This window comes from Lupinus angustifolius, chromosome LG17 (genome assembly GCF_001865875.1).
Source record: "Lupinus angustifolius cultivar Tanjil chromosome LG17, LupAngTanjil_v1.0, whole genome shotgun sequence".
Classification (NCBI taxonomy): domain Eukaryota; kingdom Viridiplantae; phylum Streptophyta; class Magnoliopsida; order Fabales; family Fabaceae; genus Lupinus; species Lupinus angustifolius.
In genome coordinates, this window is record NC_032025.1 from 4,405,299 (window position 1) to 4,428,243 (window position 22,945).

General features: G+C 32.7%; 3 protein-coding genes across 5 annotated transcripts in view; 1 reads left to right on the forward strand and 2 right to left on the reverse strand.

The window, feature by feature from the left end:
* LOC109331110 (protein BRICK 1) lies at positions 7,801-16,866 on the reverse strand. 2 transcript variants are annotated; one of them, XM_019565413.1, is made up of 3 exons: positions 16,564-16,866; positions 16,261-16,412; positions 7,801-7,952 (listed from the first exon to the last, which is right to left on the reverse strand). In XM_019565413.1, the coding sequence occupies exons 1-2, from the start codon at positions 16,694-16,696 to the stop codon at positions 16,288-16,290; spliced, it is 258 nt and encodes an 85-aa protein (XP_019420958.1). In that variant the 5' UTR covers positions 16,697-16,866; the 3' UTR covers positions 7,801-7,952; positions 16,261-16,287. The 2 variants fall into 2 exon arrangements, with proteins under 2 accessions (XP_019420958.1, XP_019420957.1); XM_019565412.1 differs by lacking the exon at positions 7,801-7,952 and adding an exon at positions 13,840-13,963.
* LOC109331102 (nodulation receptor kinase-like) lies at positions 7,989-15,434 on the forward strand. Its single transcript, XM_019565397.1, has 15 exons — positions 7,989-8,563; positions 8,822-9,335; positions 9,697-10,166; positions 10,346-10,487; positions 10,701-10,772; positions 10,877-10,945; positions 11,522-11,593; positions 11,708-11,779; positions 11,871-12,046; positions 12,809-13,044; positions 13,146-13,272; positions 13,345-13,413; positions 13,931-14,120; positions 14,590-14,722; positions 14,861-15,434. Exons 1-15 carry the CDS (start codon positions 8,476-8,478, stop codon positions 15,200-15,202), a joined length of 2,772 nt encoding a protein of 923 aa, XP_019420942.1. The 5' UTR covers positions 7,989-8,475; the 3' UTR covers positions 15,203-15,434.
* Positions 18,271-22,945, reverse strand: part of LOC109331104 (probable cytosolic oligopeptidase A) — a 7,919-nt gene continuing 3,244 nt past the window's right edge. The window contains exons 9-18 of one of the 2 annotated variants that reach the window (XR_002105744.1): positions 22,580-22,687; positions 22,247-22,492; positions 21,843-21,988; positions 21,260-21,377; positions 20,175-20,334; positions 20,053-20,084; positions 19,794-19,859; positions 18,763-18,834; positions 18,453-18,603; positions 18,271-18,318 (exon numbers count right to left, since the gene is read on the reverse strand). Coding sequence is in view for 1 of the 2 variants with exons in the window: in XM_019565399.1 (XP_019420944.1) it covers positions 18,517-18,603; positions 18,763-18,834; positions 19,794-19,859; positions 20,053-20,084; positions 20,175-20,334; positions 21,260-21,377; positions 21,843-21,988; positions 22,247-22,492; positions 22,580-22,687 (1,035 nt within the window). In the remaining variant the exon portion in view is untranslated. Of the gene's footprint in view, positions 18,319-18,414; positions 18,604-18,762; positions 18,835-19,793; positions 19,860-20,052; positions 20,085-20,174; positions 20,335-21,259; positions 21,378-21,842; positions 21,989-22,246; positions 22,493-22,579; positions 22,688-22,945 lie in introns of those variants that run through there. The other variant, XM_019565399.1, reaches the window with a different exon arrangement.

Consider the following 22,945-nt stretch of genomic DNA (forward strand, 5'->3'; position numbering starts at 1 on the left):
CTATTATATGTCACCATATATATATTATCACCCTAAATAAATAAATAAATAAACGTTATTATATTTTGTTTTTCACACCATTTTCCTCTTTGATACTGGACAAAATTCAGACTCATCTTGATACATCATTCTTTGTCATGACATGTTCCAATTCTACTCGAACACCTGAGCCAACACGTTGACGCAAAACAATTTTTATGATAATGTTATCAATATCAATTAAATAATATTTATAATTACTTAACATAAAATATTTTGTAATATTTATAATAATTAACATAAAATATTTTGTATTGTATGCCAAATGACAATTTTTTTAAAGATGGACATTGAATTTCATTCCAAATCTCCAGCTCATGACATAGTTTTGCATGATTGGCCAGAGTAAGTAACCTTATTGAAATTTATTATAGAGGGAACAAAAATCACAATTATGATTCAGCTCACAGCCTTGCCATGCCAGCAATAAAAAAATTGTTGACCTTTAAGGAGGGAAGAAAAAGTAGCCATGGGTGTGTCCAAACATTACTAATAAAGTATTTCATCGTTAGATAACTTATCTCTTTTGGCCAGTAAATATATGACACATACTATTTTGTTTAATTTTAAAAATATTTTTGTAGAAAATAATTAAATATGGTACTTTATTCTCGTTAAAGTAATACAAGTCTTTAAACTCATGTATCAGTCCAACATATTCTTTCACAATTTATCAAGTGAACAGATCTTCTAGTCACCATATCAAAATTTGTCCATCATGTCACCCAGTTCTTTAAATAATGTAACTAGTAACTACAATTTTTTTTGTTTCCCACATATATCCTCACACCGGAGGCAATCCTGTTCAAACCGAGAACATCCACAAGTATGTGAGACTAACTCTCCTAGCAAATATTTTTTCCATCCAAAAAACTCGAACACAAGACCTTGCTTAAGGGGAATTAAACATATATCACTTGAACCAACACTTATCGGTTAGTAACTACAATTTAAAAGCAAGCCATAGAATATATATATAGAACAAATGAATAATGTCTTTGGAATTCTCATTAATTCATTACTATTAACATTCCAACTGAAAGGTAATGATGATTTATGAACTAGAACATGTTAAAAATTACCTTAAAACACCACCCCAACAGAAAATCAAAACAAAACATAAAGATCTGTGCATAAGTTGATCAAAATACTATCTTACCATAATAAATGCATTTTAGATGAGCCACACACTGGAAAGTAAAAATTATCATGGTTTTCATTAACTTGTAGTTTTAAACTATAAACAAGAATTAGGCTTCTTCACTTCATAGTAAATAATTAAAATGAGGGGAAGGGAAAACAGTAATTCATTATTTGTTTGTAACTAGCTAGAATAAAGATAATTGGAACAAGGTTGCCTGCACATATTTGATCTGATGCATGTTTCAAAAGATTATGACATAGACATCAAGTCTTTTTATAATTTGTTGAAAACTTATAACACTCAGCTTTGAAATTATCAGCAGTAAAACCTTATAAGCAATTTGTTAACCTGACTAATACTGTAAGTAACAAACAGGTTTTTTATTTGTATAAAAACAATTCCACTGCTTGAAGTATGCAATGAGACTCACCAAGTAAAACCTTACATGTCAGGGATATCAATATCTATCCTTTCTGCATTTACAATGCCTCTAAATACATTGAGTTGAAATAACTCATCCTAACCTTTTCCCACAATTTTCTGTTAACATGTGACTACTGATTCAATAAGTGTGATTTTCATCCCTTTTAGCAGATAAAAAGGTACATTATAATAATGAAAAATTACATGAGATGATTGGAGTCAAGAAAAAAATGCATTTTCTAAACTCAGTAAATTGAGATTTTACTTGTACTTACCAATTGTTGTTTGAAGTTGAAAAAAGATTAGTTGGTAGGTACTAGATAAATAATAGGTAGAACTTGTTGATTACAAACTATTTTCTTATAACTTTATTGCCATTTAAAATTAGACATAGAATTAGAGTTTTCCACAACGTGACAACCACACTACTCCTACATTACAACTTGAGAACATTGCAAGCATATGTCACTCTAATCATCTCATATCTGCATTATCTGATCCATGCACAGTTAAACAGATTTAATCATGATAATATTATATGTGAATAGTTGACCATCTAATTATATAGATTTTGTAATCAATCAATATATTCAACAACTTCAAACACAAGGTGATGGAGCCTAATGGGATGATGAGACTATATGAAGTGTAGAGTCTTTGTTTTCTTTCACCTTTTTTGGTGTAAATATTTTTATATAATTTTGGTAGGTATGGTGTATACTATTTATGGAAATAATACAACTGTAACACGTATTTATGGAATCTTTGTGGAAGGATGCTAATTTAATCTGTAATGTAATTTTCAGTCTATTCATGCTCACTAGTTAGGATAGTACTTCAAGGATGTCAAGGGGTTACCTTTCTTTTGAGGGTTTCCTTGAGCCACTTTCTACTTTCTTAATTGCCTTTTTCAATTTTCAAGTTTCTACAGAAGCAAAATATTATAGAAAAATATGAAAAAAGAACAATTGTGCTAATCAGAATAACATTATTATTGTTTTAGCTAAATTTTCATTAGCTACTTGGGGTGAAATCAGAGACACAGGATTGCCAGAATAGTGCTCATAACCCAATAGTTAATTATATTTTTTAAAAATTTTATCTGCTCATAACCATTAGTTCAAATCATTGGTTGACAAAATGAGAAATGAGATATATATGTATATAATAAGATAAAGTATATCTCCACAATAATAAGTAACAATTTGCACTCACATAAACCATATAAAACTTCAAATTTATACCAATACATATACCTTATTTTCTTGATGTTGCATCCATTGGCTGCAAATGAAAGGGGAGAAGGTAGAAGAAGATACATGAGTGGTCTTTCCAAATATTTTAAACCATGTCATCAAATATTAAATACACATAATCATGCAACTACCACAAAACAAAACAAGAATAATAATAATGTTCAACATTAATAATAAAGCTATAAAAAATAAAACATAAATAACTAAGAATTTGTACTAATTCAATCTCTAACTCTTCTTCCATCTCTTTCCTAGCTACCTCCTGCAGTTTCCAGGATTAAAGTTAAACCCATATTCATAACATATTCTCCTTTCTATGAGGGAACACTGGAGATTTTTGCACAGGTTCACCAAATTTAGTATTGAACAAGGTTCCTTCTATTTCTGTCTGAACATATAAGGAAACTATGGAGTGTTGGTTGTCAAGACAGAGTAAAAATGAATTTCATAAGAAATTTTATGGTACTTTACTACTTTATGGAATATGAAAATTTAGTTAGTAGAAAAGCCCAAAATCCAATTGCCATCATGGTCTCGCACGACACCACCACCCCCCATTTGCTTGTTCTGCAGGTTACAACTTCCATCCACATTAATCTTCATGGTTCCAATTTCCGGTTTGCTCCACTTAATACTTGGAGTAGGATCAATAAAAGAGCATGTGTTCTGAATGCTCCAGTCCCTAACATCATGATGCACCTTTTTGACAACTTGATCAACATCTCAAGATGTCTCATCGAAGACTACATTGTTTACAAGGCACGTTAACCACGTTTTACTTCTGTAAATAATTAATATTTTATAAAAACTGTTACAAATCTAATCTTCACATTTTCTATATAACATTTATTGTTTTTTATTCATTTGCTAATAATAAAAGTTTTGACATAGGTAACTTAGTTAGAAGTGTTATGTTTCTAAGCCCACTAAGATCCTTTCTAATATTGGGCTCAGTTTCTAACAACCCTACACTTTGTTAGCCTAGTGGTTCCAAACTACATCTTGGGCTATGGTGCTGTGATTGCCTTCACTGGCCTTTTCTTATTGTTCTGTGGATACTTCTTGAGTAGCCCTGATCTTCCCTTTTATTGGCATTGGATGAACAGAATCTCAACCATGACATATCCTTATCAAGGACTCTTCATGAATCAGTAACAAACTGAGAGAAATGCAGACATAATAAACTATACCCAAGGGAAAGTGTCATAAAGTTAACCAATTTAATTTGTTTAGCAATGCAGACATATGTATTGTTTAAAAGCTGCTGGATCTGTTGCCCTTCATTTTATTCTATTTGCAGTATTATATAAATTTGTTAATGATCAGTTTTCTTTCAGGAAAATTTGATGGTGAAATGGGTAGCAGAACTATCTGAAAGCCTATAAAGTGTTTGTGAATTTATATCAGTCTATAAAATTCATGATTGATTACTACAAATCCTACTGAAGTTGATTTCAAAGGAAGAGAAAAATGATACATGAATTGAGAGGGTAAGATTTTTTTATCTTACGTTGTCAATATATTATCTACTATTAAATATTAATAATCATTGGTTTTTAAATATAAGTAATACAAACAAATGATATATGATATAAGTGTATAAATATTTATATCGATACAGTGAAAAGGAAAAACTACTTTGAAGTACAATTGTAATTTTGATCTATTCAATGAATCACATACCCCTTTTGTACAAAATTTTCAAGTCTGACAATTGATCAGTATATATAAAATGTAGCATCACTAATTGAGAGAAGACTTTGACGCCTACATTCCCAAAGAAATGAGTGGAAAGCAATTATCTTTGCAAATTTCATAATCTTTGGATTCTCCGTTGACATATAAAAATAATTTTTAGACAATATCTAATTAGATCGAATTATTAATTAATCAAACGGATATTGGGTACTTATTATAAAATATTTCCTTCTATACAAGAAGTCTTCTGCTAGTGATCATGCGCAAGTGGCTTTTGATGATTTTTTGTTTATCAAAGACAATAATATGCTAATTTGAAATATGCCAATAAATCCATTGGAAGCATCAAATTCGCTTTGTCGGATATAAGCAAGCAACATGACCCCAAGTTTATTATTATGAAATAATTATATAAAACTTTGGACTAAATATAGTAAACAATAAGGAGAACCTTTGACTATAACTAAGGGCTAATTTAACATGACATTCCAAGATTAATTTACTATTATATGTCACCATATATATATTATCACCCTAAATAAATAAATAAATAAACGTTATTATATTTTGTTTTTCACACCATTTTCCTCTTTGATACTGGACAAAATTCAGACTCATCTTGATACATCATTCTTTGTCATGACATGTTCCAATTCTACTCGAACACCTGAGCCAACACGTTGACGCAAAACAATTTTTATGATAATGTTATCAATATCAATTAAATAATATTTATAATTACTTAACATAAAATATTTTGTAATATTTATAATAATTAACATAAAATATTTTGTATTGTATGCCAAATGACAATTTTTTTAAAGATGGACATTGAATTTCATTCCAAATCTCCAGCTCATGACATAGTTTTGCATGATTGGCCAGAGTAAGTAACCTTATTGAAATTTATTATAGAGGGAACAAAAATCACAATTATGATTCAGCTCACAGCCTTGCCATGCCAGCAATAAAAAAATTGTTGACCTTTAAGGAGGGAAGAAAAAGTAGCCATGGGTGTGTCCAAACATTACTAATAAAGTATTTCATCGTTAGATAACTTATCTCTTTTGGCCAGTAAATATATGACACATACTATTTTGTTTAATTTTAAAAATATTTTTGTAGAAAATAATTAAATATGGTACTTTATTCTCGTTAAAGTAATACAAGTCTTTAAACTCATGTATCAGTCCAACATATTCTTTCACAATTTATCAAGTGAACAGATCTTCTAGTCACCATATCAAAATTTGTCCATCATGTCACCCAGTTCTTTAAATAATGTAACTAGTAACTACAATTTTTTTTGTTTCCCACATATATCCTCACACCGGAGGCAATCCTGTTCAAACCGAGAACATCCACAAGTATGTGAGACTAACTCTCCTAGCAAATATTTTTTCCATCCAAAAAACTCGAACACAAGACCTTGCTTAAGGGGAATTAAACATATATCACTTGAACCAACACTTATCGGTTAGTAACTACAATTTAAAAGCAAGCCATAGAATATATATATAGAACAAATGAATAATGTCTTTGGAATTCTCATTAATTCATTACTATTAACATTCCAACTGAAAGGTAATGATGATTTATGAACTAGAACATGTTAAAAATTACCTTAAAACACCACCCCAACAGAAAATCAAAACAAAACATAAAGATCTGTGCATAAGTTGATCAAAATACTATCTTACCATAATAAATGCATTTTAGATGAGCCACACACTGGAAAGTAAAAATTATCATGGTTTTCATTAACTTGTAGTTTTAAACTATAAACAAGAATTAGGCTTCTTCACTTCATAGTAAATAATTAAAATGAGGGGAAGGGAAAACAGTAATTCATTATTTGTTTGTAACTAGCTAGAATAAAGATAATTGGAACAAGGTTGCCTGCACATATTTGATCTGATGCATGTTTCAAAAGATTATGACATAGACATCAAGTCTTTTTATAATTTGTTGAAAACTTATAACACTCAGCTTTGAAATTATCAGCAGTAAAACCTTATAAGCAATTTGTTAACCTGACTAATACTGTAAGTAACAAACAGGTTTTTTATTTGTATAAAAACAATTCCACTGCTTGAAGTATGCAATGAGACTCACCAAGTAAAACCTTACATGTCAGGGATATCAATATCTATCCTTTCTGCATTTACAATGCCTCTAAATACATTGAGTTGAAATAACTCATCCTAACCTTTTCCCACAATTTTCTGTTAACATGTGACTACTGATTCAATAAGTGTGATTTTCATCCCTTTTAGCAGATAAAAAGGTACATTATAATAATGAAAAATTACATGAGATGATTGGAGTCAAGAAAAAAATGCATTTTCTAAACTCAGTAAATTGAGATTTTACTTGTACTTACCAATTGTTGTTTGAAGTTGAAAAAAGATTAGTTGGTAGGTACTAGATAAATAATAGGTAGAACTTGTTGATTACAAACTATTTTCTTATAACTTTATTGCCATTTAAAATTAGACATAGAATTAGAGTTTTCCACAACGTGACAACCACACTACTCCTACATTACAACTTGAGAACATTGCAAGCATATGTCACTCTAATCATCTCATATCTGCATTATCTGATCCATGCACAGTTAAACAGATTTAATCATGATAATATTATATGTGAATAGTTGACCATCTAATTATATAGATTTTGTAATCAATCAATATATTCAACAACTTCAAACACAAGGTGATGGAGCCTAATGGGATGATGAGACTATATGAAGTGTAGAGTCTTTGTTTTCTTTCACCTTTTTTGGTGTAAATATTTTTATATAATTTTGGTAGGTATGGTGTATACTATTTATGGAAATAATACAACTGTAACACGTATTTATGGAATCTTTGTGGAAGGATGCTAATTTAATCTGTAATGTAATTTTCAGTCTATTCATGCTCACTAGTTAGGATAGTACTTCAAGGATGTCAAGGGGTTACCTTTCTTTTGAGGGTTTCCTTGAGCCACTTTCTACTTTCTTAATTGCCTTTTTCAATTTTCAAGTTTCTACAGAAGCAAAATATTATAGAAAAATATGAAAAAAGAACAATTGTGCTAATCAGAATAACATTATTATTGTTTTAGCTAAATTTTCATTAGCTACTTGGGGTGAAATCAGAGACACAGGATTGCCAGAATAGTGCTCATAACCCAATAGTTAATTATATTTTTTAAAAATTTTATCTGCTCATAACCATTAGTTCAAATCATTGGTTGACAAAATGAGAAATGAGATATATATGTATATAATAAGATAAAGTATATCTCCACAATAATAAGTAACAATTTGCACTCACATAAACCATATAAAACTTCAAATTTATACCAATACATATACCTTATTTTCTTGATGTTGCATCCATTGGCTGCAAATGAAAGGGGAGAAGGTAGAAGAAGATACATGAGTGGTCTTTCCAAATATTTTAAACCATGTCATCAAATATTAAATACACATAATCATGCAACTACCACAAAACAAAACAAGAATAATAATAATGTTCAACATTAATAATAAAGCTATAAAAAATAAAACATAAATAACTAAGAATTTGTACTAATTCAATCTCTAACTCTTCTTCCATCTCTTTCCTAGCTACCTCCTGCAGTTTCCAGGATTAAAGTTAAACCCATATTCATAACATATTCTCCTTTCTATGAGGGAACACTGGAGATTTTTGCACAGGTTCACCAAATTTAGTATTGAACAAGGTTCCTTCTATTTCTGTCTGAACATATAAGGAAACTATGGAGTGTTGGTTGTCAAGACAGAGTAAAAATGAATTTCATAAGAAATTTTATGGTACTTTACTACTTTATGGAATATGAAAATTTAGTTAGCATGGATTCAAGTTTTATAACCCTAAGGGGTAGTCTCTATTTCTCCTAAAGATGGAATATCAACATAGTTGGATATTAAGACTGGTGTCATATATTATTTGCCTATACATATTCATCAGATCAGCTTCTGCAACTGAAGGTTAGTAACTTAATACTATTTACTCTTATAGATCATTATATCTATTACATGATTTCTTTACCTTCGATCATAGCTCACAATTTATTTGAACATGAACTCAACGAATAAAGCAAAAAATAAAATAAAAAATGCTTAGCAAAGATGCAGAAATAGTAGTACTTTTCGTACTTCAATATTGAGAGATTCTTAAAACCACTACAGACTTTCTTTGCCTGATGTTGCTCAAAATGCATTTAACCTATGACATTTTCTGTGCAGGGTTTGAGAGCATAGCATGTTGTGCTGATTCGAATTATACAGATCCATTGACCACCTTAAATTACACAACAGATTATAGTTGGTTCTCTGATAAAAGAAGTTGCAGACAAATAAGCAAGAACGTTTCGAACTATGGAAGCAACGAAAATGTTAGATTGTTTGATATAGATGAGGGAAAGAGATGCTACAATTTGCCAACAACTAAGAATGAAGTATATCTGATAAGGGGCATATTTCCATTCGATGAATTATCAAATTCTTCCTTTTATGTTACAATCGGGGTAACACAATTAGGTTCAGTGATATCATCCAGCCTCCAGGACTTGGGAATTGAAGGAGTTTTCAGAGCCACCAAAAACTACATAGACTTCTGCTTAGTGAAGGAGAAAGTAAATCCCTATATTTCTCAGCTTGAATTAAGGCCATTGCCTGAAGAGTACATAAACGGTTTGCCTACTAGCGTTTTAAAACTGATAAGCAGAAACAATCTTAAGGGCGAGGGAGATGACATCAGGTACGCAATCTACTTTACCTTGAGATAAATTCCATCTCCATTTGACAATGGAAGTTTTTCTTCTAGATAATCTATATTGCTTTAGGGGTTATCACTTTTTTTTGGATTTTATGGAAGCAATATACTCATACACAGAATACTTAAAAGAATTCAACATCTCTATGTAGGGAACAATTGCAATTTGTGTTATGCCTGAGCCTGACAATGTTTTAAACCAACTAAATTTAAGCAGCATGATGCATGAACCATACATATGATTTAAATAACTTATGCTTCACTTCATAAAAGTAACTATAAGATGCATGGAATATGCATGTATATAGACAAAGAAGCTTACAATTTGTGTGTTTACCGGTTTCAGGTATCCAGTTGACAAAAGTGATAGAATCTGGAAAGGAACTTCAAATCCATCATATGCTCTTCCATTATCTTTCAATGCCATCAACTTTGACCCCAAAACTAATATGACTCCTCCTCTTCAAGTCCTACAAACAGCTCTTACTCACTCCGAGAAGTTGGAATTCATCCACAGTGACCTTGAGATTGAGGGCTATGAATACCGTGTGTTTCTCTACTTCCTTGAATTAAATAGCTCACTAAAAGCTGGCCAAAGGGTGTTTGACATTCATGTTAACAGTGAGGCTAAAGAGGAGAGGTTTGATATATTGGCTGAAGGGTCAAACTACAGATACACTGTCTTGAACTTTTCAGCAACTGGATCACTTAACCTAACCTTGGTCAAGGCATCTGGTTCTGAGAATGGACCCCTTTTGAATGCTTATGAGATTCTACAGGTTCGACCATGGATTGAAGAGACCAACCAAACAGACGGTGAGTGCTGTTGTTCTCTTTCGAAAAATGTTAGACATCTAGAATTTGTTAGCCTGAATTTTTGACAGAATGAGTTGACATGCTTTTTCACTCTTATTCAGCTCTGCACCAAGTTTGCCATATTGATGAACTTTAATCTGTAACCAACACTTAATCTGTCTCGCTTTTCATTTCTTCAGTGGAAGTGATCCAGAAGCTGAGAAAAGAACTGCTGTTACAAAACCAAGACAATAAAGTCATTGAGAGTTGGTCTGGAGACCCTTGTATTATTTTCCCCTGGCAAGGAATAGCATGTGATAATTCATCTGTTATCACTGAGCTGTAAGTCCTTCCATCCTTTGAAAATGCTACTATAAGTATATCAAACTTAGATTATGGCAATGCATCCATATGTGCTTCAACCAATCAATATATCAAACCAAGCACAGTTTAAATCTTTTTTAGATAAACCAACTCTTACTTTTATGTTCTTATTGATCTATTTCCCTCTTTTCCTAAGGAATTTATTATTAAGTACATTGTTTTTGTTTTCAGGGATCTTTCCTCGAGTAATCTCAAAGGAACAATTCCTTCCAGTGTCACTGAGATGACCAACTTAAAAATACTGTATTGCTTTCCAAACTCTTGCTGAATTGCTTCTGAATTTAATTTTTGGTTGGTAATCTGCATATGTTTTTGATGCATTCCTGGAATTATTTTGTTATGCGCAGGAACCTGAGCCACAGCAGCTTCAATGGTTATATCCCATCGTTTCCTATGTCCTCCATGCTGATATCAATGTAATTACCCCTTCTCATGTTCAACTATGGCTTGTGGTGATACTGTTTGAGCTAGAACACTTATACTATATTTATCAATGTTATAGTAAACAATTAGCATTTAGCACAACCGCGCCACTTTATCAGAAGCAGTGTGAAAACTGTCTAAATAAAAACCACAACAAAGTAAGTTCTTGTAGCTTTAAACAAAGTGTGGAATCCTGTAAAAGTAAACTACAAATGTAGTATATGGTCTAACAATTTCTGGAAGCCCTTATCACAAAGAGCTGGTGCTGGTAGACAGCACTAAAATTAGACAGATCAACAAGCACTGCTTGAAATTTGATGTAGATGGATGGCAATAAACCGCAAAACTTAAAACAAGTTTCTAGCTTCCCTTACTGTGTGCAATGTCCTTATGAATCATCTTTGAGATGATATGCTTTAACAATACCATCTTACATATATTGCTTAATTACTTTCTTCCTTCACTTAGATTCCAATGATAGAGCAATTTCCTTCTGTTGCTATTGTCAGAAAGAAAATTACCACTGAATTATTTTGTAAATGATGATTTATTTAAATCTTATGGGGCAGAGATCTGAGCTACAATGATCTTACGGGGTCACTTCCAGAATCAATTCCTTCGCTGCCAAACTTAAAATCACTGTAAGTTTCATCTGTTGGCATTCTGTTTCATCTATATTAGGAAGATGCCTTTAATCATTGTAAATTTTTTAATATACTACCTACAAATTTAGACTGTATTTTATTTATTTTCAGATATTATGGCTGCAATCAACACATGAGTGAAAAGGCTCCAGAAAATTTGAACAGTTCGTTAATCAAGACAGAGTATGAATTGAAACAAAACAGTGACAGTTTTAAAACATAAGAAAGCAAAACTTTTTTGTTTCATTACTAATTTTTTACTTTAATATTTCAGTTGCGGAAAATGCCAGACAGATAATCCTAAATTTGGACAAATAATCGTTATTGGTGCTGTTACATGTGGATCAATCTTGATTACTTTGGCTGTTGGACTAATTTTTGTTTGCTGCTATAGACTTAAATTAACTCCATCAGAAGGATTTGGAGAAAAGAACTATCCAATGGCAACAAGTAGGCCTTTTATATTCTCTAATCTTTGATATCCTATGTCTCTTGGCATTTTAAAACAACTTTTTGTATTTAGAGTAACAAAACCAGAACTATAGTCATATCATTATTTAAAGACAATCTCAGATCATAAGGTCAATGGTCTTAAGAAATGTAACCTTAAATATAGCACATGGTTTTAGATACAACTGACTAGTTTCTAACTTCTATTGGCTCCTACAAACATGCAAGATAAAAATCATGAACTTATGTTCTGCACAAAGATTTAAGGTTCTTCACATCTTTAAAATGCATACTTCCTCACTAATTCCAGATATCCTTAGACTCTTTCCCTTACCATTAAATCCACTCCCTTTCCTGTAGATTTGTTTGTAGACATTTTTTACATATTCACACTAGTAAAGCAAATATATGATGAAATTAGCATTTCAGTCAAGGACTCGAACATACTGCTGTACTTGTGTATAATGATAAAAGTAATGCAGAGAAAAATATATTTGAAAACTTAACATATTTTGTGTAAATTTCTACATAGATAGCTATGAACAATTTTGTATTCCATCCCTACATATTTTTCATACCTATAACAGGAAAGTCAAGGACATCAACAATAATTATAATGACAGATGATATTAGGCTGTGCAGAAGAACATTGCTATCATCATACATTTTATTTCGCATAAGGGAAATGCTGATTTTAGCATGGCAGGTTTGGTCCAATCTATACTACATATATATGACATATTCTTCTACTAAAACATGCAGATATAATTTTCTCTTTGCCAGCAAGCAAAGATGATTTCTTCGTAAAGTCCTTGGCCGTGGCAATTCAAATATTCACTTTGGAATATATAGAGGTGGCCACAGAGCGGTACAAGACTTTAATAGGAGAAGGAGGGTTTGGCTCTGTTTACCGTGGCACTCTAGAAGATGGTCAAGAAGTGGCAGTGAAAGTTCGGTCAGCCACATCAACTCAGGGAACTAAAGAATTTGATAACGAGGTTTAATTTATTAGATATACAATATGTGATGTGTCCCTGTTACTTTCATTTCCCTACTTTCCTCATTGTACCATCTGACTAGTCTGTGATGCATCTTGCAGCTAAACCTACTTTCTGCAATACAGCATGAGAACCTGGTGCCTCTTCTTGGTTACTGTAATGAAAAGGATCAGCAAATTCTCGTTTATCCTTTTATGTCCAACGGTTCTTTGCAAGATAGATTATATGGTAAATATCTCACAATTCTTTCAGCTGATATGTTTTGATACCCAGTAATTCTAAAATTCAACTTGACAACAGGGGAACCAGCAAAGAGAAAAATATTAGACTGGCCAACTAGACTCTCTGTTGCTCATGGTGCAGCTCGAGGCAAGTAATATGATGTTTTATTTTTTACAAAGTTGTTTCCAAATCCTAATCCATACATAAGCTTGCATCTTATCAAGAAGGATTAAAAACAAAATCATACCTAACCCTGATAGATAAAATCATCAAACTATTTTAAATAAACAGTGAATAAGATGAAGCATATACAATAAACTAGATGTGGCCACAGACACAGAAACTGAAATAATATAATAGGCATATTGGTTTCTTTGATGAATAAAAAGGAACTAGAGGCAACAATAAGTAAAGTGATGAGGTTTTACCGGTTGGCAGTGATGAGGCAATCATATTGGTTTCTAGTGATTAGAATGACAAAGTAAGATATTTGAGAGGCTGTACTGAAATAATATGACAAATCACAAGTATATCTCTTCATCATAGTATTTTGAGATCCAATTACACAATTTTTTAGACACTCTTAACCTACCTGACTTCACTACAATTTTCATCTGTAACTTGTTGGGGACTCTAGAATATTTACAAATTTTCTATTGAGCAGGTTTGGCATATCTTCACACATTTCCGGGACGTCCTGTAATACACAGAGATGTAAAATCAAGTAATATACTTCTGGATCATAGCATGTGTGCCAAAGTTGCAGATTTTGGTTTCTCAAAATATGCTCCTCAGGAAGGAGACAGTTATGTTTCCCTTGAAGTAAGAGGAACTGCGGGATATCTGGATCCTGAGTAAGTAGTCTTCCAGGATTATGTCTTAATTAACCCGAACTTCTCGTACTGCTCTCTTCTATGACTTTGATAAGAAGATCTATTACATTTCCTAGATAAAAGTTTACTGAAATCATCTGGATTACACACACACATCAACACATAAGTGCAAAAATGACTGGACGGTACATTTTGATTGTTTCCTAATATATACTGCATTGTGTTTCTTTCATGGAGGCTCTACCAATCAGAGAGATTTCAGTAATGTTTCTGATTATACTTCATTTGTGAAGTGTACATATTCTTAAAACCATACAGAAATTACATTGTTGCATAAAATAACTACAGATTAAGAAGGATAATCATCTTGGTGAATTCAACTGAAATAATGAAGAATCGAGACTCCTAGTCCTATATGTGTTTAACGTGTACAGAATGCAAATATGACCTGAACAACTTTCACAAGACCTGACATTTATCTCCTATGCAGGTACTACTCAACCCAGCAATTATCTGAAAAGAGTGATGTCTACAGCTTTGGTGTGGTTCTACTTGAAATTGTGAGTGGCAGGGAACCTCTCAACATAAAGAGACCGAGGAATGAGTGGAGCTTGGTTGAATGGGTATGATTCATCATGCATGTCTAGATTGTATTCTAATTTCATTGGTTTACCATGCCAAAATGACATTTTACTTATCCATTTTCAATCCTACATGATTATGTATATCTTGTTGGCACTAAACAATAACATTGTGTGCAGGCTAAACCATATATAAGAGCATCAAAGATTGATGAAATTGTGGATCCTGGCATCAAGGGAGGATATCACGCAGAGGCAATGTGGAGAATGGTGGAAGTAGCACTTCAATGTATTGAACCCCTGTCAGCATATAGGCCATGCATGGTTGACATTGTACGCGAGTTGGAGGATGCTCTCATTATAGAAAACAATGCATCCGAATACATGAAGTCCATAGACAGCCTTGGAGGGTCGAACCGCTACTCTATTGTCATGGAGAAAAGGGTGCTGCCGTCAACTTCATCATCTACAGCAGAATCAACCATCACCACTCAAACCTTGTCCCAACCACAGCCCAGATAGTAAATGGGTTATTGGAATTCTTTTGATTTGTTTTTTTTGTCAATGATTATATCAAATTCTAAACGGTAAAGAAGAAAATACTATTTCTAATTTGTACTTTTTATTAACTCTGTGCATCTTGAAAGTAAAACTCTCTTTCTCAACCCTATTTTTGATGGGTGAAAAGAATAATTTGGGTCAACTGCAAGTGAACCAATATGGTATGGAATTCAAAGGCAATATTATTTATCAAGTCCAAACTTGACAGGTAGAGATTGCCCAATACCAATTTGACTGATTTAATCTAAGACAGTTCAACAACGTATTCAATGGAGATTTAGACACTTGGTTGGACTGTGATAGATTAAGAAAATCTGGAAGAACATCCTAACAATTACTAAGAGATCCTGTTATCTCTTCTTTCTTTTGTTTTACGTCCATTTTAATCACAATTAAACACTAGAGGTAAACTTACAATACAAGCATTGCGTTAATATCTTTGTGTAGATTAATGGTTTCTGGCAAGGACTTAAAGCAGAACGTTCAAGTGTGTTTAGGGAAAAGGTTGTTTCTTTAGGATAGTAGGCATTCATCAAAGTCTTTCTCTCAACAAATTGAAGTTCTGGGTTGCCCCAACTCTGAATGGCACTGACAAAATTACAAATTTTGTGAAACAATAATTGGAAGAACATTCCATCTCTTATTATTATAGTGCATACTTGATTTTAAATAGGCTTGAAATGTATAGATACTTTCAGAACATTCCATCTCCTCAACCGAAAGCCAAAAATATATAAAAAGAAAATCTATACTTGAATAAATGTCATGAGTGCTGGATTGGATGGGATGGTGTTGGACAATAAGATTCAAGAATAAATGAGAGAAAGTAAGCAATTTGAATAATGATTAGGTTTCTCATTCATTTCGGTTAATTATGACCTGCTATGAAAATACAGACTCTACTAATAAAAGCATGACAGTGGCACTACTCAAACATTTCTTAACTTCTCGAATAAACATTACAGATCAAGAATTTTGCATCAGATTTACATTATAATAATAGGTAGGAGGGTGCTTACATGAAAGGTGAGTGTACTATTACAAAATCAAGTAGCAAAGAGAGAAGGGTTAGCAGAAGCATTAGCCACTTGAACTTCAAGCTGTTCGAGGCGACGCTCCAATACATCAAGCTTCTCATTCAATGATGCCAACTTGCTCTTTGTTGTAGCCTCTGAAACACAACAAAACAAAAACAAATGGGTAATACTCATATTTTATTATCAACCAACCCCATTAAAAAAGTTCAAACTTTGAGATGTTTTTGGCTTTATGATCCAAAAGGGTACATAAAAAGGTATGAAATTAGTGAGAAGATTGAATACCGAATTGGACAAGAAAATCGAAGAGACGACGAACGTTGAGGGAAATGTGAGAGATGAATTCGCGGTTCTCCCAATCAGCTTGAACTGCTATTCCCACGTTTACTGCGTTTGTTATTCCTCCTGCACGAGCCATCACTTATTCTTCTTTTTCTTAGATCCAATGCAAATCAACTTGTTTCTACTACTAACTTCCTTCACTGTATTACTATTTTGGGTTCATACAATTTCACAACTTACATCTACCTCACTTAATTCATTCCATTTTCTGCTATATTTTGTTTGTTTGTTTTCCTTTTATAAAGGATATTAAATACATAAACTTTCCCTTTATTTCTGGTAGTTGCTGAAAGTTAAAAGTGTGATGAATAATGGAATTTACCCTTCCATAAAAAAGGCACAAAAATGAAGGGTTTGTGCAGGTGGGGCTGGCTTCAGAATTTGAACAAAAAGCAACGTTAATTACCATTTACTAGTAATAAAGGAAGATAATGCAAATCTAATTTAAATCTGATCTTTGAATTTAAGGCAAGTCATATTAACTGATTTTAGCTTCAAACTAATTAGAATAAGTTCAAATTTTAGAAATTATAATGAATTTTGGAATTTAAGGCAATGTCCATTTAGAAACTGTCATGTCATTTCAATTCGTCTAATTTCTCACATTTTTTAAATATATTTTGAACACAATCAAATAACTCTATGATTACCAACGAGCGTTGGTTCAAGTGGTACATGCTTGATTCCCCTTAAGCAAGAATCCGGGTTCGAGTCTTGTGGATGAAAAAAATGTCTGTTGGGAGAGTTAGCCCCACTTACCTGTGGATGTGCCCGGCTCAGACAAGATTGCCTCCAGTGCGAGGATACATGTGGGAAACCAAAATAAAAATAAAAATAACTCTATGATTTCTTTTGTATTATATATTCATGATTAGATCCGAATTCAATTCCAAGAAAATAACCTTAACATTGCCAAATTTAAGCTGTTAAACTTCTCTTGCACCTGCTTAATTATTATTGTAGGGATTATTCAAGGACGTTCTAGCACACTTTGAAACTCAACATGATTTATGTTGAATACTATTGTTAAAGTGTGTTGGATTCTTGTTCATATTATTAGTTTTTAAATTTCAATATTACTGGTAAACCAAAAAAAATCCAATATTACATCACGTTTATTGGTGAGTCACTCTTAAGATAGTAAGGTGCACCTTCAATACTCTTTCAATCTAAGTCATTGATTAATAACATAAATTAACAAATAGATAAGATTAATGACATATAACCTGTGATTAGAGAAAAACTTATGTAAAGACAATAACACGTTATATTTGAAAATAAATGTATTTATGTTTTTTGATACTATCATTTATGACTATTTTTAACTAGAATTAAATATCAAACCCAACTAAGTACAGCATCATACACTATTAACACCTATTTTCATTGCTTACTGATTAAAAGGGAGATAATATGTTTAGCATTTAATTGTTAAAAAGGTTTCTTCAAATTAGATCGCCTACCTATCACTTTAGGACAACGTTAAGGCAAGTAATATAAGGTTGTTAGAAGTAGCTTTTACAACTAGTATTAACTTACTATTATATTGTAATGGGGTGAAAAAATGCAATAAGATAGCACCTAATAAAATTTATATTCCCATAGCATCAACAAGAAGTGAACTACCATATTTTGTATGGTCACCCATCTCACAATAAAATATGCATATGAATTTGCTTCACGCAGTGTTTGCTCAAAGCCAAATTACTACCAAGGGAATGAGTGGCATGCAATGTTGGTTTAATTATTTTGCAGAAGATTTGGTTGAAAACAAAATAGTTCACAGACAAATAATTGATTAAAATATTTAAATTCCTTTAAACGTTTAAGGTTAAAAATATTCTAAAAATATAAACGTAAGAACATTCCCAGATATAAGATACAATAGAGGCAACTCTATGCTGAAGCTGCAACTGATAGTAAGCCATTGTGCCTGAGCAAAGCATCTGGTGTTGGTTCTCTCCCACGGAATTGCACAAAGACCTACATGCACCACCACAACATGTTCTAACACATTAGATCAAAATCAACTATAACCCCATTATGATATTTTGTGCAACTGCAACTTTTTTTATTAACAAACTGTACTAAACAAATGAAATATTGAAAGGGTGGCTGAGTTTGTGGGGAGTGTTATCTGACCTCTAATGGTGCCTTGCCGCCTCCAAGAGCAAGAATGGTTTCCCGGAACTTGTGTCCTGTTTCTTGAACAGCCTGTTTACATACAAAATGAACACAATCAAATGTAGCAAGTAGAGAAACAGTCTAACCAAACAAGGGCTCAAGTAGATGTGATAACCGACATTCGAAATCAGAAACATCCCATACCAATGTTTGATTATTATGATTATATACATACTATAAATCATTTAAGAAAGTTTATGAATATGCAGGATCATATTATTAATTGAGGATAATGAAATGGGAGGAGAGAGGAAAGATAAAATCAGATTCATACAACAGCTACTTATTGCTTGAAAGTCTCACTTTTGAAAGTGCAAAATAATCTCTCCTTTCTTTACCAAGGTAGGAAAATCCAAAACTACTAAGACGCAAACACCCAAATTTTAAGCCTAACGATGGTGGTACTACCAAGACAACAAAACTCCACTAATTTCACTAAGACTATGTTACATAGTATAAAGCATAGTAGTATAAGTTTATACTACATGCCCTATTATTAGCACTAGATATCCTCCAACAAATCCTCCTACTCACTTGGATAAGGAGAAAATGCTGAAAAAGTCAAGGTTAACTAATACTCCACAGATATAGCATGTAATGTGTCAACTTGAACTGTGTAGGAGGATTTCCTGGAGGGTATAACATTTCTCTTTTATCACATGTTTGGTAATGCCATATAATGTTGAATTGTTAACAATTAATAAAATGGAAAAACATAAATTCACCAGCAGAAACAGTAACCTAATTTACCAAAAAATAAATAAATAGTAACCTCACATAGCATAGGAATCTTTAGATGTTCCACCTGTGCCGTTAGTAAGATGAATAACATACTATTATTTTATATAAAAAAAAGTGATAGAAGAAGATAGGCTACTATGTTTATTCAATTATAAGTAATTATGAAACATGGGGGATTTTGAAAATTAAGCAAGCATGTCCCTACAACAATAAAGTCAATATTGATAGATTTCCTCTATCAAATATACCTTGTTGTTATCCAGTCCAGCATCCTCAAATGCAGAGAAAGCATCTGCAGACAACACCTCCGCCCACTGCATAACAGGCAAATTCACCATCCATAAGATATAAGGGACTGGGGAACAGAGAGAATAAAAGTGCAATAGAAAATAGGTGAACTAGTCGACCAACGAAAAAAGAAAAGGTAGAGAAGTGAAGATAAAAGACTCTCGAGATAAGGCAAGTGGTCATTATTATTAATAAATAATAAGACAACAGGGAGTATACCTTGTAACTATAGTATCCAGCTGCATAGCCACCTAACAAATGCAAAATCCAGAAAGGAATTTAAGGCAAATTTTGTTGAGATACTCACATGATTGTTAAGACATATAAGAGGCATGGCAAACCTGCAAATATATGACTAAAGCCGCAAAGAAATCTGTCCTCTGGTAATGGAGGAATCACTTGAGTCCGTTCAGAAACTCGACGGTCAACATCGTAGATAGATTCTTGTCCCTCTGGAACATATTTTGTATGAAGTTCCAGATCCACACTTGCAAATCTTATCTGAAATTATATTAACGAATATATATAAGAGAGCAAGTCATGTATTTATGTAACAACAGACAAGTAAGGTTAAACTAGTTACAGTCAACCTTGAATCCATAAAGACAAATTAGGAAGTTCACTTGAGAATTAATAGAACCCAAGAAAATAGCTTTACGAAGAAAACAATTATAACTGTTGAATTTTGCGAAGGTATTTAACACTGGCCTTTGCAGGAGCTGGGCTTTAGAGGGTTTGAGCTTAAGAGGTGTTTTGGCATGGTGGCATTCGGGCTTGGAAGAGTATTTAGCAAGTAGGAGTTCTTGTCATACATGGAGAGAAACCAACTTGAACCAAACACTAGCTTAAGGATCTTGGCAACAATAAAATCGTTGTAAACTATTCTTCTTCTCATTTAGTCAATGTGGGAGTAACCCATCACACACGCACACGTATTTTTACACCAACTAACAAAAATATTGAAAATAAATGTGTAGTATTTTAAATCAGTTTCATTCCATCCCTCAGAAACAAGATGAAAATATAATTTTAGGGTTGGAAAGTAAACCAGTTGTTCAAGTATATGACACAATGAAAGTAAGTAAAGTAAGAACCTTAGGAGGGATCTTACAGCTTTTGTGGAAATAGAAGTGCCCAAGACTCTAAGCACTATATCTATACAAAGTAAAGAGAAGACAAGACAGAGATTCCCAATGCACCAATATATGCTAAGACCGACTTAAAACCAACAAGAACATAATAATTATCATATAATAGAATTTGGAAGGGAAACAAAGAAGTATATAATTTTGCTTTTATTTTATTGTGCAAGAACCATAAGATGCCGTTCCAGACAAGACAAAAAACATAAATTAGTAAGCTAAAGATAGTAACACAAGCAAGATTCTAATAAAAATACAAAAAATAACCAATACATCCATACTACCTGGCGAAGACTCAGAGAGCCCGCACGAAAAGTTCTAGCAGCAACAAGCTTCAAATATACTTCTTCAGGGAGACTCTCCCCAGTTTCAAAATGCTTTGCAATGCCCATTAACGTCTCTCTGACCAGTATAAAATGCCATAAATATGTAAATACATGATACTCTAATTAAAAAAAACATAAGTGTTCTTTCAAAAGCTAAATACACTAATATGAAACACATAACACATTGGCTCATAAGGAGTTAAAAGGGACCAGACCACTGAAAACAACCTGTAAACAAGCCCAGTAGTTTCCCAGTGCCCCATACAGAATAATTGTGGAAAACGTTGACACGTTGAATATAAACCCCAAGAAAAAGCATTACCAATGCCCGGGGACAACAATAGTTGCAAAGAATCAAACATACATGGAAAAACTATACGTTATTTGGGAGAATACAATTAAATTGAATACATTAAATAAAGAAGGGTAGAGCATAGAAATAACAATCATCACTCAAGTTACAAGAAAAGGAAGGATGAAACATCCATATAAGACAATGGTATGAAGCACAAAAATCATATGGACATATGTTCATACTAACCTATGGTAACACCAATTTTCCATGAACTGTGAAGGTAACTCAACAGCATCCCACTCTATTCCTCTAGTACCAGCAACCAAACCCTCATCTTGCTTGGTAAGCATATGTTGAAGAGCATGGCCAAATTCATGGAAAACTGTCTCAACCTGAGTTAACAAAGATGGTCGTGAAACATTATAAATTTATACTGAGTTAACAACTAATAACCACAAACTCGTTCTATGAATTAAGAATTGTATCTCCAGTTATCAGCTGATATGTTATGCCTCAACCTGACTAGTTTAACCATTGGCAAAAAACACAACCAAGTTTGACACTTTATTCACATGACTTCATTGTGCTCAACCATAGATAATGAGCATAGATACAGAGATATAAAATAGACAAGGACGTTGACAAGCTACCTCAAGAAATGTCATTAGACTTGGCTTGTTTCCCACCGGAGGTGTTTGATTGCACACCATGTGTGCAACAGGCAACCTTGTTGAGGTACCATTGCGTGATAATACACGACTGCGAGCAAAAACTTCATCCATCCATGCACCTTGCCTTTTTTCAGAAGGACGACTATAAGGATCAAAATAGAAATATGCAATCGGACTACCTGAAGAATCTTTAACACGAAAGAACCTAACATCATCGTTCCAAACCTAAATAACAATAATCATGTATGAGTGAATTTCAGATAGATGCTCCCAGTACAATAAACAAAGATGACACAGAAGTAATTTAGTTACCGGAGCTAGACCATCGGCTGACTCAATTTCAATGCCAAAAAGTGTTTTTGCAAGGTTAAATAGCGCATCAATAACCTTCGGAAGAGAGAAAAATGGCCGCAACTCTTCCTACATGACATAATAGCAAAAGTCTAAGTTTTACAAGGCAGTATAAAAGTTTCAATGACAACATGGCAAGATATTGTTAAAAGCGATGGAATCTTGAAAAAGTTGGTTTAAAAAAAATCAATTTTTTAATAACATATTTAGAAATTGTGTATCAATAAATTATTTACAACATTCAACCAAATAAGTTACGACTACTTTGGAAATTCTTGCAACTTTTCTATAAAGATGGTCGTAAAGTTAACCATTAGTGCTTCTGAA